This window comes from Melanerpes formicivorus, unplaced genomic scaffold, assembly GCF_026170545.1.
Source record: "Melanerpes formicivorus ecotype bairdi unplaced genomic scaffold, bMelFor1.0.p_v2 SCAF_28, whole genome shotgun sequence".
Lineage (NCBI taxonomy): Eukaryota > Metazoa > Chordata > Aves > Piciformes > Picidae > Melanerpes > Melanerpes formicivorus.
In genome coordinates, this window is record NW_027142380.1 from 10,246,472 (window position 1) to 10,261,721 (window position 15,250).

Below are 15,250 nucleotides of genomic sequence, written 5' to 3' on the forward strand. Positions count from 1 at the left end.
CAGTGTGCACTTTGGGACATGGTTTAATGCTAGACTTGATGATCTTAAGTGACCTTTTCCAGCTTAAACAATTCTATGATTGTAAAAGCCCAGCCTGAGCTGCTCATTACTGAGATGGACAGAGCAGCATCATTCCAAAACCAGTTTTGCTCATCACTTTTGAACAATCAGCTGAGAAATGATTTCCAGAAGTGCTAATGTATGAATGAGGCTGACAGGACATCAATAATAATCCATCTGGTTCTGAGTGCCTTGTTGGGAGGTTGTCCTCAGGATGTCTCCTTTAATTTTGAGCTGTTTTACATAGCCTTGGCTTTCAGATGGCTCTTCCCTAGTCTTTAATAACATCCATGTCTTCCTCTGTGCTCAAATGAAGTCAGCTGCCTGTGATTAGACACAGAAGACAAGACAGCTCAGAGATTAGTGAACTCTGCTGCATGAAAGAGGCAGCCAAGATCTGTTTGATCATGAAACCCACCCCATTACCAGTGTGGGATTATGTTTTATTCAGCTCTTTTGCAGCAGGAATGATACCCAAAAGAACTGAGGCAGGATTTGCCTTCTGTATCACACAGCAGGTTTTGGTCTCCTGGCTGCTTCAGGTGAGCTTTAGATCATTTTACAGAGCATCAAACAGATGCAGTGCACTGTGATCTACACTCTCACCTCCCAGGGTGCAGCAAGGAAGGAAGCTGAGGGAAATGCTGCAAGCTTAAGGGGACACAGGAATGGTGCAGGAGGAGCAGGGAGCAGGCACGCAGCTGGCAAAGAGAATGAGGGGGGACTGGGCACAGTTAGCTGCCACTGATGGAGCCTTCAACACAAGAAGGATGTGAATGTGTTGGAGTGGGGCCTGAGAAGGACACAAAAATGATCCAAGGGCTGGAACCTTTCTGCTGTGAGGCCAGGTTGAGAGAGTTAGAGTTGTTCAGCCTGGAGAAAAGAAGGCTCCAGAGAGACCCTCTGGTGGCCTTTCAGTACTTCAAGGGGCCAGTCAGAAAGCTGGTGACAGCCTTTTGAGCAGGGCCTGTGTGGCAATGCCAGCGAGGAGCAGTGTGAGCAATCTGGCAGCGCAGGCCTAGAGCCTGACATGGTGGCAGGCCATGCTCAGCATAAGTGCAGAGCCAGCTAGCAGTGGAGCAAAACAGTGCTGTGCCTGCAGCATGGAACTAAAACAAGGCACTGGTAGCTATAAACATGGACAGTTATCTTGGGACAACAGGACATGCACCTGCATCAACAACCTCGTTGTGTCATTAGTAGTTGGACCAATAATCTGTAACAGTGCAATGTGTGGTCACTCAGAGGGAACCAATGGAGCTGTGCCAACAGGGCGCTCCCAGTTTATATCAGTTGTAGCAGTTGCCTTGCTACGCACTTCTGCCTTTCCTGTCTCCTGTTTCTTCTACACTTTACCGTGCTATACTTGCACTACAGGCCTGCTCCACAGGCCTGCACCACTGGAACAATAAAGGAGCAATACTCGATCACATTGGTCAGCCGTATTGATTCCCATCTCCGTCGCCTCCGTTAGGCCTGTTGTGACAGGGCAGGGGCTGATGGTTTGAACTAAAAGAGGGAGATTCAGTCTAGAGAGAAGGAATAAATTTTGCCCGGTGACGGTGCTGAAACCCTGTCCCTGGTTGCCCAGAGGGGTGGGAGATGCCCCATCCCTGCAACCATTCCAGGTCAGATGTCCCTGCTGACTGCAGGTGGTTGGACTAGATGACCTTTAAAGGTCCCTTCCAACCCAAACCATTTGATGATTCTATCAGATCTGCCAGAAAGCAAACTTCTGCCAGCACAGACCTAGCTAACAGGGCAAGAGCTGTTCACGAGCTGCCTCACCTGTTTGCTTTGAGCTTTCCAGACGGGAAAAATTAATTGTCCTACTTGATGGAAATAAAATCTCCTGGTCATCATTGGGAAGTTCACTACCAGAGTCAGTCTAGAGGCAGCTGCCTGGAAGTTCAGCCTGTCATCAAGTCCCATCCCATAAATCAGAGGGATCTTGACAGGCTGGACAGATGGGCAGAGTCCAGGGGCATGAGATTGAACACATCCAAGTGCCAGGTTCTGCACATTGGCCACAACAACCCCATGTAGTGCTACAGGCTGGGGTCAGAGTGGCTAGAGAGCAGCCAGGCAGAGAGGGACCTGGGGGTAGTGGTTGATGGCAGGCTGAACATGAGCCTGCAGTGTGCCCAGACAGCCAAGAGGGCCAAGGGCATCCTGGCCTGCATCAGGAATAGTGTGGCCAGCAGGAGAAGGGAGGTCATTCTGCTCCTGTACACTGCACTGGTTAGGCCACACCTTGAGTCCTGTGTCCAGTTCTGGGCCCCTCAGTTTAGGAAAGATGTTGACTTGCTGGAATGTGTCCGGAGAAGGGCAACAAAGCTGGGGAGGGATTTGGAACACAAGCCCTGTGAAGAGAGGCTGAGGGAGCTGGGGTTGCTTAGCCTGGAGAAGAGGAGACTCAGGCGTGACCTTATCGCTCTCTACAACTACCTGAAGGGAGGTTGTAGACAGGCAGAGGTTGGTCTCTTCTCCCAGGCAGCCAGCACCAGAACAAGAGGACACAGCCTCAGGCTGGACCAGGGGAAGTTTTACACAGAGAGAGTGATTGCCCATTGGAATGGGCTGCCCAAGGAGGTGGTAGAGTCGCCATCACTGGATGTGTTCAGGAGGAGACTTGATGGGGTGCTTGGTGCCATGGTTTAGTTGGTTGGGTGGTGTTGGATGATAGGTTGGACACGATGATCTTGAAGGTCTCTTCCAACCTGGTCTGGTCTGGTCTGGTCTGGTCTATTCTACTCTATTCTATTCTATTCTATTCTATTCTATTCTACTCTACTCTACTCTACTCTACTCTACTCTACTCTACTCTACTCTACTCTACTCTACTCTACTCTATTCTAATCTATTTTGAGGCAGGAATTAGAAGCCAAACCATCTCCTGCCTCACAGACAGGCTGCAGACAGTCTGCAGGGCTTTGATGGCTGCTTCAATGAATGCTTTTCGCAAACTAGAAGAGTGTTCCCTGGAGGGACTACAAGGATGAGCAGAGGGCTGGAGCACCTCTCCTGTGAGGACAGACTAAAGGAGTTGGGGCTACACAGTCTGGAGAGAAGGCTCTGAGGAGACCTAATTGTGGCCTTCCAGTATCTGAAGGGGGCTACAAGAAAGCTGGGAAGGGGCTTTTGAGGGTGTCAGGGAGTGATAGGAGTGGGGGAAATGGAATAAAACTAGAAATGGGTAGATTCAGATTGGATGTTAGGAAGCAGTTCTTTAGCATGAGAGTGGTGAGAGACTGGAACAGGTTGCCCAAGGGGATGGTGGAAGCCTCATGCCTGGAGGTGTTTGCAGCCAGGCTGGATGTGGCTGTGAGCAACCTGCTGTAGTGTGAGGTGTCCCTGCCCATGGCAGGGGGGTTGGAACTGGTCTTTTCCAACCCTGACAATTCTATGACTATCAAAGATGATTTGAGAGCTACTTGTACCCTGGAGCCGTCTTGCATCTTGCACTGATGTGCTCTGTTCAGGACTTGCCCATGCCAAGTTCTCCCAACTTTATAATATCGAGACAAAACTCCCAGCTTGTGGAGCATTCATAGAGTGGTTTTGATTGGAAGAGATCTTTAAGATCATCAAGTCCAACCACTCTCTAACTCTACCAAGCCTGTTGCTGAACCATATCCCTCAGTACCAATTCTATCACCTATCACTCAACACCATATAATCAACTAAACTATGGCACCAAGTGCCTCATCCAGTCTCTTTTTAAACACTTCCAGGGATGGTGACTCCACCTCCTCCCTGGGCAGCACATTCCAATGGCCAATATCTCTTGCTGGGAAGAACTTCCTCCTAACATCCAGCCTAAAACTCCCCTGGCACAGCTTGAGACTGTGTCCTCTTGTTCTGGTGCTGGTTGCCTGGGAGATGAGACCAACCCCCACCTGGCTACAACCTCCCTTCAGGCAGTTGTAGAGAGCAATAAGGTCTTCGCCGAGTCTCCTCTTCTCCAGGCTAAGAAACCCCGGAGGAAGCTAATAGCTTCTCCCTCCCTTGTACACAAAAGGGACAAGAGAAAGCAGCAGAGAGAGATGTTGTTAGACTTATCCAAAACAATGCAGCCAAGGTCAAGCAGCAGCCAGTTAGTATCCCCCAGCCCAAGGAAGCAAGGAGAGAGATTGTTTTGGCACAACTAGTTTAAGTGTTTCCCATGGGATTGCATAGAACTGCCATTATTTTCCTCCTTACACCCAGCAGTGATTTATTCACATTGTTCCACTTTCTGTTCAAGATCTTTGGGGAAAAAAAAATTAAAGGCACAGCCTTTAATTAAAGGCACAGGCCATGCAGGTGTGGTTCTTAGGGGTGCTGCCCTGAATAAGAAGTGCCTGACACCAGCCTGCTGAGGTCACAAGTAAAAAGCTGAAGCATTCAGATGCCTCTTTGCCCTCTCCCTGCATTCACGCAGTTTGCCAGGTCAGCTCATTTAGGAATTGCAGGTGGGGAACAAGCCTGGGATGTTGTAATGTTCAAAAGAACCTGGCTTGGGTTTTCTTTCCACTGGGTGCTCTGATCTGGTTTTCTTTTTCTTTCTTTTCAGCTGTCGGTCCAGACTTCTCCAAAACACTCCTGAAGAAGTTAACTCTGGTTAAGGTGGGTGGTGAAGTAATCATTGAGTGCAAGCCAAAAGCTTCCCCCAGACCTACTTACTCTTGGAAGAAAGGAAAAGACATCCTGAGAGAAAATGAGAGGTAATGTCTTAAAGTAACCATTTCTGTCATTAGCTTCCTCCAACCCAGGGGTCTGCAGCAATGAAAGCTAAATTTGTCATTAATAGCTTCTCCAAATTGACTTGCAAATAACATCTGAAAACAGCTCCTGTTCACTCTCAAGGAGCTGGGGCTGAGATTTCTGTTCCCTTTGTGCTCATCCCAGTCTCTGTGTACCACTACAGCCTCCCTGCCAAGAAGCTGATAAAGACACAGTCTCAAAAGCAAATATTCTTCTCTCTGCATTGCTCTAAATAACCATTGTTTCTCCAAACAAACACACCCCCCTAAATCAACCAAACAAATGGAATCCCCAGGAGATGAAAGCCTGCAATGCTCTCTGCTACATTACTCAGTGTCCCACAAGCAGGAATCATTTGGGGTCAGTAATTAATTTGGCAGTCCTAAGGCCTGACTTGGAGGCAGCTTTTCCAGGCTGCCCAAGTAATTTAGATTCCTTTTTTTGCTTCCTTTTTGGGTTCTTTTCTGGTTTTCTAGTTCAAAAGGAGAGTCTTGGTAGGAAGTAGGACCCTGCCTTTGAAATTTGCCTGTGTGGCTTTGCAGTGAATCACAGAACTGTCAGGGTTGAAAGGGACCTCAAGGAGCAGCCAGTTCCAACCCCCCCGCCATGGGCAGGGACAACTCACACTACAGCAGGTTGCTCACAGCCACATCCAGCCTGGCTGCAAAAGCCTCCAGGGAACAACTTCCTGACGAGGAAACACAGATGGGACCACGTGGAGCTGATGCTTGAAAACTTCCAGTGGTTAATACTCCTCATTCTTTGCATAATCCTTCAACTTATTTCAGGTTTAAAAATCGATATCCCCTGAGCTGTTGTAGCAATGACCAGGTTTAAGACCAGGCTGGAAGTGGCTCTTAGCAACCTGCTGTAGTCTGAGGTGTCCCTGCCCATGGCAGGGGGGTTGGAACTGGATGATCCTTGAGGTCCCTTTCAACCCTGACAATTGTATGATTCTATGACTGTCAAAGATGATTTGAGAGCTACTTGTACCCTGGAGCCTTCTTACATCTTGCACTGATGTGCTCTGTTCAGGACTTGCCCATGGAGCAAAACTGGGAGTGGGTAGATTCAGATTGGATGTTAGGAGGAAGTTGCTCCCCATGAGGGTGGTGAGAGACTGGCACAGGTTGCTCAGGTTGGTGGTGGAAGCTTCATCCCTGGAGGTTTTTTGCAGCCAGGCTGGATGTGGCTGTGAGCAACCTGCTGTAGGGTGAGGTGTCCCTGCCCATGGCAGGGGGTTGGCACTGGCTGATCCTTGAGGTCCCTTCCAGCCCTGACAGTTCTGTGATTCTAGCAGCCGGGGCTGCCCTCAGAGGAGCAGAAAAGGAATCCTCACTGGTGTGATCCATAGCTGAACTGTCCTGTTTATGCTCTGATCCTGTTTGGGGCATGGCAAAATTCTTTCTCCTCCTTTTAGTTTTGGGGTGAAAGAGGAAATGTCACTTCAGTTGTGGAAGGGAAAGGGAAGGAATGTGAGCACTGTGTGATCACTGCTGTGCAATACTGCCCACAAAGGGATAATTGTGGGAGTTCAGCACATCTGCAAACTTACCTAGCAGTTGGGTACTGTAATAGAGGAGAAACCCCTGGATCCTGATTTCCCAAGGGAATGTGGCTCATGCACTGCTAGCAGAAGGCTGGGTGGCAGCTTTGTGTTGCCTGTGTGCTTGCTTCCAAAACACCTTTTCAACTAACTTTCAGTTAATTTTGGTTTGGCAATTGGTAAATAATTCAATTGGCAAACAATTCAATTGTTTGGCAACCTAAACAATTTTCAAATAACCCCCAGATAATTAAGTGATTATTTGATTATGGGACTTGATAATCTCCCCTCTGAAGAGAGACTGAGAGCCCTGGGGCTGTTCAGTTTGGAGAAGAGAAGGTTGAGAGGGGATCTGATCAATGTTTATCAATATCTGAGAGGTGGGGGCCAAGCTCTTTTGGGTGGTGCACAGTAATAAGCCAAGGACCAATGGATACAAACTTGAACAGAGAAGATTTCACCTCAGCGTGAGGAGAAAATTCTTCCCTGTGAGGGTGATGGAGCACTGGAGCAGGCTGCCCAGGGGGGTTGTGGAGTCTCTTTGTCTGGAGACTTTTTCCAAACCCACCTGGATGCATTCCTGTGTGGCCTGCCCTAGGTGATCCTGCTTTTGGCAGGGCAGGTTGGACTGGATGATCTCTGAAGGTCCCTTCCAGCCTCTAACATTCTGTGACTCTGTGAAAGGCTGTAGATGTTTCAGCTTGTTTCTACCAAGGTCAGGAGAGGATGAGATGTAACTCAAACCCAGCAGGGAAAACGGACAGCTGGGAAAGGAGAGACAATTATTTCCCCTTGGTGAAATGGTAGACATGAGGCTGTCCACACCACAGCACCCCTGAAGTGTGCACACACCTGGCTAGGGAGTGTAAGGCTGCACCTACAGCATTTTCCTCACCAACCCTCTCCAAGAGGCAACTGCAGTCAAAAATACCTTGCTGAATAGCTTGCTGTCTGCTGGTTCCAGGCCCCATGCTCAGGCAGGCTTGAGGCAGTGTCTGGGAGGCTGAGTTGCCTCAGTTCTCTGAGCAGCTCAGCACTGAGCTCGAATGCAAACCAGAGCAAGGCTGAGGTGTTGATGCTGGTGGCCATGCATGCTGAGCCAGAACTGAGAGCCTCCCAGCTAGGTATCAAACCCTGGATGGGAAACCAGATGTGAAATGTGCCTAAGCAGGTGTGAAACCTTCTGCTCCTTCAGCCCAGGGGTTTTTCCAGCAGCCAGATCATCCAGTGGGGCCTCTCTGGCAAGATGTCTTAATGAACATCGCTCTGCTGACTTGGCACTTGGACCTGTTCAGTTTTTCCATGCAGTTGGTTGGGTCTCCAGTGGCACTGAGGGTGTTGAATCCTGGCCATGGCCTTTATTAACCACACCATCCTCCCAGGCTCCACCTGGAGATTGTGTGAAATGCACAATTAAGAAATTAGCTTGTCTCATGTGGCTGCAGCAGTGTTCATCAGCACCACCTGACTTCAGGAGCAGGGGAGGCTCTGTGTTTGGCCCTCTGTTCAACGTTGCTGTGATACTGTCTTCTTCAGTTGCTGAAAAGTGATCATAGAATCATAGAATCAATAAGGTTGGAAGAGACCTCAGAGATCAAGTCCAACCTATTACCTCATACCTCATGACTAACTAAACCCTGGCTCCAAGTGCCACATCCAAGCCTTATTTGAACACCTCCAGGGATGGGGACTCCACCACCTCCCTGGGCAGCACATCCCAATGGCCAATTCCTCTTTCTGGGAAGAACTTTCTCCTCACCTCCAGCCTAAACCTCCCCTGGTGCAGCTTGAGACTGTGTCTGTGTGATTTCCTTGCTGCCATCCCAGGGGACAGCAGCATTGACTGGAGTCCAGTCCTAGTACCTTGCTACACCCACACCTATGTGTGGGCTTCACACAAGAACTTTTCTTGGCTGTTGATGAAAAAAAATGTTGTAAAAATCTGTGGAAATATAGGAAGAAAGATGCCAAGAAAAGCTGTTGCTGAGATCTCTTCAAATAGGGCACAAACCAACTTTTCAGACAGGCGTGGGAGAAGAAACTTCAGAGAAATCTCTGCTTAAAGTGATGAGTTTCAGAGAAGCACCTGAGCATCTGGATGCTTCTCCAAAGTGAATCTGACCATGTGAAGCTTAATCAATATAGATGGTCCTTCCAATTCCAGGTGGAGTTTGCAGCAAAGTTTATGTGTCAGCCCTGGCTTTGAATCCTGGTGCACAGCCTGACTGCTGCCATGGCAATCCAGCACTGCTCCTGGGGCTGGTGTGGCATTTCAGATGGAGTGTGAAGTTAGGGGCTCCTTGCTGGAGATCCAAATAGTGCCTGCATCAAAAATGTGCTGCTGGGACTCTTGCTCTGGAGGCTACTGCTGTCCTGGAGGCAAAATCAAGTGCCTTGTTCAGTGTCTGCCCAGAGAGCAGAGACTATCATGGAACAAAAAAAGAGCTTTTACTGGTTTAGGTTTGATGTTCTCCTGTCCTCCTCTGGAGGCTGAGGTGGTGTGTGCTGCACCCCTAATGAATATCGTGCCCTGAAGGCATCTCTTACTGGTGCTTGTGAACTGTGTGATTGTGTTATTAGAAATTTTACCCTGGGGTACAATTATATTGTCGCAGTCATTAAAGGCAGTTCATCTCCATAATAATGGAAATCCTGCCTTGGAGGCCTCATTGAGTCAAAATGCTGCTAGTAGCCTGACTCCAGAAGGTAAATGTTAGATAGGAACAGCTATAGCACAGATGCAGATACATTGCAAGTACTGCTTGCAAACAAAGACTCTTTCTGTATGGGGACAGAGATCATTTTCTGTCATGGGAGTGTGGAATGGTTTGGGTTGGAAGGGACCTTGAAGGCTAATCATATCCTGGGCTGCATCAGAAGTGTGGCCAGCAGATGGAGAGAGGGGATTGGACTTGATGATCTCTGAGGTCTCTTCCAACCTTCTTGATTTTATGATTTGCCAGTTTGCTCTGCTCTGGGGAGACCTCACCTGGAGTACTGCATCCAGCTCTGGACCCTCAATACAGGAGGACAAGGACCTGATGGAGAGGGTTCAGAGGAGGGCCAGGAAAATGTTCAGGGGGTTGGAGCAGCTGTGCTACAAGGACAGGCTGAGGGAGATGGGGGTGTTCAGCCTGGAGAGGAGAGGGCTCTGTGTGAGACCTAATAATGACCTTCCAGTGCCTGAAGGAGGCTACAAGAAGGCTGCAGAGGGATTGTTTACAATGGCCTGCAGTGATAGGATGAGGAGCAGTGGCTTTAAACTAGAGAAGAGCAGGTTTAGGTTGGATGTTAGGAACAAGTTCTGCACCATGAGGGTAGTGGAACACCAGAACAGATTGCCCAGGGAGATTGTAGATGTCCCCTCCCTGGCCACATCGTTCAATGCTCAAGGCCACATTGGATGGGACCTTGAGCAAGCTGGGCTGGTGGGAGGTGTCCCTGCCCATGGCAGGAGGTTGGAACTGGATGAGCTTTAAGCTCCCTTCCAAACCAAACCATTTTAGGATTCTATGATCCTCCATCCCACATTATTTCCCATGTAGGACTATTATTTCCAGGCATAGTTTTGTATATATTATTCATGGGCAGGAGCAGGAGGGGAAGTCATGGCAGTCAGATTGGTCTTGGAGGATTTTGTTGATCCTCTCATAATAATTCCATTATGTCTCATGCAACAACCTTGGATAAATCTGTTTCTGAGGCCAGTGCTTTAAACCCTTTGTTTTCAGGTGATCTTATCCCAGAAACCTTTCCATTTGTTCGTGATTACAGTGTGGCTGTGTCAGATGCGAGCACAAGCAGCTCACCCTCGTAGTGCTGGGAGACCAGGAGCTGACTGTAGTCACCAGCTCACTCCTGAGTGCAGGAGGGAGAATCAGGCTGAACATGATTAGAGACAAATCCTGGAGCTAGGCAGGCAGAGTGCTGCCAGCTGAAATTAAACTAAGCCTCTGTCACAGCTGCTCCCACGCTCCAAAGTGCTGCAGGAAGGTCCTGCAATGGAGCTGGAATTCTCTTTGAACTGGAGATCAGGAAACATTTTACAAATAATTAAAAGCAGTTAATGCAGCAGCTAATTCAAAACAGTTTGTTGCTGAGCAATTTAATCTCCCTTCCCTTTCAGGCAGTTTTCCATAGCACTCAAAAAAATCCCCAAACCCAGTGTTGCAGCCCAACAAATCTGCAGGTGCAGTCATTTCAGTTTGAGTGCTCAGGCATGGGAGTGGTGGAGTTTAAGGTTGGAGCTGAGACTGATCCTTCCCCTGTACTCTGTCCTTTTTTGAACACCACCAGGGACAGGGACTCCACCACCTCCCTGGGGAGCACATTCCAAAGGCCAATCTCTCTTTCTGTGAATAACTTCTTCCTAACATCCAGCCTAAACCTCCCCTGGCACAGCTTGAGACTGTGTCCTCTTGTTCTGGTGCTGCTTGCCTGGGAGAAGAGACCAATCCCCACCTGGCTACAACCTCCCTTCAGGTAGCTGTAGAGAGCTATAAGGTCACCCCTGAGTCTCCTCTTCTCCAGGCTAAGCAACCCCAGCTCCCTCAGCCTCTCCTCACAGGGCTGTGCTCCAGACCCCTCCCCAGCCTCATTGCCCTTCTCTGGACACCTTCAAGTCTCTCAATGTCCTCCTTAAATTGAGGAGCCCAGAACTGGACACAGTTCTCAGTCCAGGGCAGAAAAATATTTGTACTTGTAAGCCCCCAAACAAGTTGCTCCTCTGCTTTTCCCGTGCATGTGAAGCTCTTACATCGTTAGAGCTGTTCCTTTGTGGTGCTGTGCAGTGCCTGCATTGTTGATAGCCTTTAATTGTAGGGAAGGAAATTCACAGCAAACAAATGATGTTCTGTGCTGGTAGCAAAAGAACAGCAAAGTGTCCAATTAAACAACCCCTCTCTAGGACTTTGTGTAATAGCAACATCTGTTATCTTAATTAAACAAGTTGCTGTATGAAGGGACTCTCAGAGTGCACTTTGTTAGAGCAGGATCTGACCTAGATACTCCAGGCACTGCCTTCATGGAAATGTTCCCAGTTGGTCCCATTAGCTTGCAGTCTTGACAAGCTTTGTGATCTATGAGCAGGCTCCTGCACACACAAAGCTTAAAGCACAAAGATTTTCTTTGAGATATATGTTTATTGTATCTTAATTTTTAAAGCTGAAAACCAATAAGACCACAGAAATGCAGCACATGCTGGCAGTTACCCACGGAGTTCAGGCACAGCAGAATCTGGAAGCGTAAGGAGTGCCCAGCCAGCTTGGACCTTGGGCAAACCAAGCTCAGGAGAGGGAATGACACTGGCAGAAAGTGCTCACAATTTGTTTTCCAAAGGGGTTTATGTCCTGCATAAGGTTTCAGTAACTTAGGTCCAGATTTTTCCACATATTCATTACTGCTCCCCACTGTAGCCTACAGGCAGAGCTGCTCTAGAAGGGCAAAGTTCAGGTTTAGAAGTCTAGTGCCTGGGTAACATCTGAAAAGGAGAAAGGGAGATGAGGATTTGACTACCTGGTGAGAGGCCTCAAGCACAAGCCCTACAAGGAGAGGCTGAGGGAGCTGGGGTTGCTTAGCCTGGAGAAGAGGAGGCTCAGGGGGGACCTTCTTGCTCTCTACAACTCCCTGAAGGGAGGTGGTAGCCAGGTGGGGTTTGGTCTCTTCTCCCCAGGCAACCAGTGCCAGAACAAGAGGACACAGTCTCAAGCCATGCCAGGGGAGGTTTAGGCTGGATAGTAGGAAGAAATTCTTCCCAGCTAGAGAGATTTGCCATTGGAATGTGCTGCCCAGGGAGGTTGCAGAGTCACCATCATTGGAGGTGTTTAGGAAGAGACTGGATGAGGCACCTAGTGCCATGGTTTAGTTGATTAGATGGTGTTGGGTGATAGGTTGGACTTGATCTCTGAGGTCTTTTCCAACCTGATTAATTCCATTCCATTCCATTCCATTCCATTCCATTCCATTCCATTCCATTCCATTCCATTCCATTCCATTTTTTACAGACCCCTCAGGTACAAGTTTGCTAAGAGGAATTTTAATGTATTCACCTCAGTGCTGTGGCTGTTTGAGAAGGGACAGTTGTGAAGGCAGACAGGACAGGAAAGCCTATTCTCTCTCCCTTTCAGTGTCTTGAGTTTAAAACCACAAGTTGTGTAAATTCCAATTTCATTCCTTTTTCATTTTGTTTGTAATTTGTGGCCTCAGTCTTTCCAATTAGTGGTTAATTACTTGAAACAGCCAGAAAGAAAATGGCAGCAAGGCCAGGCAGCACATCTTTGCCAGGCTGCTGCCAGGCTGCAAACCGCGGCGATGTTTTTATACTGATTACTTGAGAGATGAATTGCCAGAAGTGGCTTTTGGCCACACAGGCTGGTGACACTCCAGCAGAAAAGAAAACCTCAGAGGGTGCTTCCTGGTGTTGTTTTGCCTTAATTGTGTTGACTGGCTTTTCTTCTATTCTGTTGGGGTTTTTTTAACATAAATCACCTGTGCAATTTCTTTAAAGGCAGACAGGTAACCCAACCATCAATAACTTGTCAGCTTTTCATTCCATCCTGCTGAGGCAGTATGGAAAGTGACACCCTGCAAATAGCTTCCTGAAGCTGGTATTGAGAGTGCAGCATTCATTTGTTTGGTTTCAAAGCCAGTGACAGAAGATGGCTCTGATTCCTTGGAAGATCCAAGAGAACTGCCCTGGCAACTTTCTTGAATGAATTTTCTATGCAGAGAACTACAATGAACCAGGGAACCACTTGAGGGCTTGGGAAAGCAGTCACCCTGGGGTTGGTGGCCTCACAATCATGGACTATTTCCCAGCAGAAGCTGGGTTTAGCTCAGGCTGGGTGGCCTCATGATCATGGACTATATCCCAGCAGAAGCTGGGTTTAGCTCAGGCTGGGTGGCCTCATGATCATGGACTATATCCCAGCAGAAGCTGGGTTTAGCTCAGGCTGGGTGGCCTCATGATCACGGACTATATCCCAGCAGAAGCTGGGTTTAGCTCAGGCTTGATGGCCTCATGATCATAGAATCATAGAATTGTCAGGTTTGGAAGGGACCACAAGAATCATCCAGTTCCAACCTCCCTGCCATGGGAGGGCATGGGCAGGGACACCACACTGCAGCAGGTTGCTCACAGCCACATCCAGCCTGGCCTTACAAGCCCCAGGGAGGAGGCTTCCACCACCGGCCCTGGACAACCTGTTCCAGTCTCTCACCACCCTCATGGGGAAGAATTTCTTCCTAACATCCAATCTTAATCTACCCACTTCTATTTTTTTTTCCATTGCCCTGATACTCCTATCACTCCCTGACACACTAAAAAGTCCCTCCCCAGCTTTGGACTATTCCAATACTTGAAGGAGGCCTGCAGGAGGCTGGAGATGGATTGTTTCCAAAGACCTGCAGTGGTAGGATGATGGCAATGGTTTGAAATGGGAGAAGATCAGATTTAGATTGGATGTTACGAACAGGTTCTTTACCATGAGGGTGGTGGAATGCTGGAACAGGCTGCCCAGGGAGCCATTTGAGCCCCCATCCCTGGAGGTATTCAAGGTGAGGCTCAAAAAGGTCTGAGCAATCTGATGTAGTGGAGGATGTCCCTGCCCAAGTAGCCCAGAGAGGTGGCAGATGCCCATCCCTAAAAGAATTCCAGGTGAGGTTGGATGGGGCTGTGAGCAACCTGTTCCAGTTGCAGATGCCCCTGCTGATTACAGGGGGTTTGGACTAGATGACTTCTGGAGGTCCCTTCCAACCCAAACCTTTCTATGATCATTTCTCTTCAGCTTTCAAGTTCTCTTCAGCGTTGGCAGCAAGTCAGCAACCCAATTAACTCCTGCTTTGTCTTTCCCCTCTGTGCTTAAGACAAGGTTTCTAGCAAAGGGTCATCTGAGAAGGGCTTAGAGAGTTATCCAGAAGCCAGATTCAGTGCTGATTTGGTTTTTATGTGTAAAGCAATTAGGCTGATCCTTAGAATTTGCTGGCTCATTTATCTTCTCCTGTAGGGCTGGGAAAGTGTCCTCTAACCAACCACAAACTGTGGTCGAGCATCCCCAAGATGCCAGTGAAGGTAGTCCCAACCCATGCCAAATTTCAGCTGGTGCTCCAGGAACAAGACTGCTCTCTCTCACACCCTAACACAGTCTCCTGTAGCATCAGCAATCTGTTCCTATTTTCCCAGCAGATTATTTTCAGCGTGGTGTTATTGTAGCGTTCAGTGAAACAGATGTAAGACATCATTGCTACCGCTGCTGCTGCTGGAAGGAGCTCACAACCACAGACAATCCGTGCTAAGGCTGAGAGCCCTGGGGCTGGTTAGTCTGGAGAAGAGAAGGCTGAGAGGGGAATCTCATCAATGTCTACAAATACCTGAGGGGTGGGTGTCAAGAAGAAGGGGTCAGGCTCTTTTCCTGTGGCAGGAGAAGGAGCAGTAGATACAAACTGGAACAGAGGAGGTTCCACCTCAACATGAGGGGAAACTTCATTACTGTAAGGGTGACAGAGCCCTAGAGCAGGCTGCTCAGGGAAAATGTGAAGTGTCCTTCCTTGGAGACTTTCAAGACTCATAGGAGTGCATTCTTGTTGCCCTTCTCTGGACACGTTCAAGTCTCTCAATGTCCTTCTTAAACTGTGGAGCCCAGAACTGGACACAGGACTCAGGGTGTGGCCTAACCAGTGCTGAGCACAGGGCAGAATGACTTCCTTGCTCCTGCTGGCCACACTGTTCCTGATGCAGGCCAGGATGCCATTGGCCTTCTTGACCCCCTGGGCACACTGCTGGCTCATGTTCAGCTACTGTGAACCACTCCCCCCAGGTCCCTTTCTGCCTGGCTGCTCTCCATCCACTCTGACCCCAGCCTGTTGCACTGCCTGGGGTTGTTGTGGCCAAAGTGCAGTACC

At 48.7% G+C, this 15,250-nt stretch overlaps 1 protein-coding gene across 6 annotated transcripts in view; it reads left to right on the forward strand.

The window, feature by feature from the left end:
* Positions 1–15,250, forward strand: part of LOC137449153 (contactin-4) — a 425,057-nt gene that overhangs the window by 337,284 nt on the left and 72,523 nt on the right. For all 6 annotated transcript variants that reach the window (XM_068154396.1, XM_068154400.1, XM_068154397.1 and 3 more), the window contains one exon: positions 4,616–4,766. In XM_068154396.1, the coding sequence (XP_068010497.1) occupies positions 4,616–4,766 (151 nt within the window). The remainder of the gene's footprint in view (positions 1–4,615; positions 4,767–15,250) is intronic.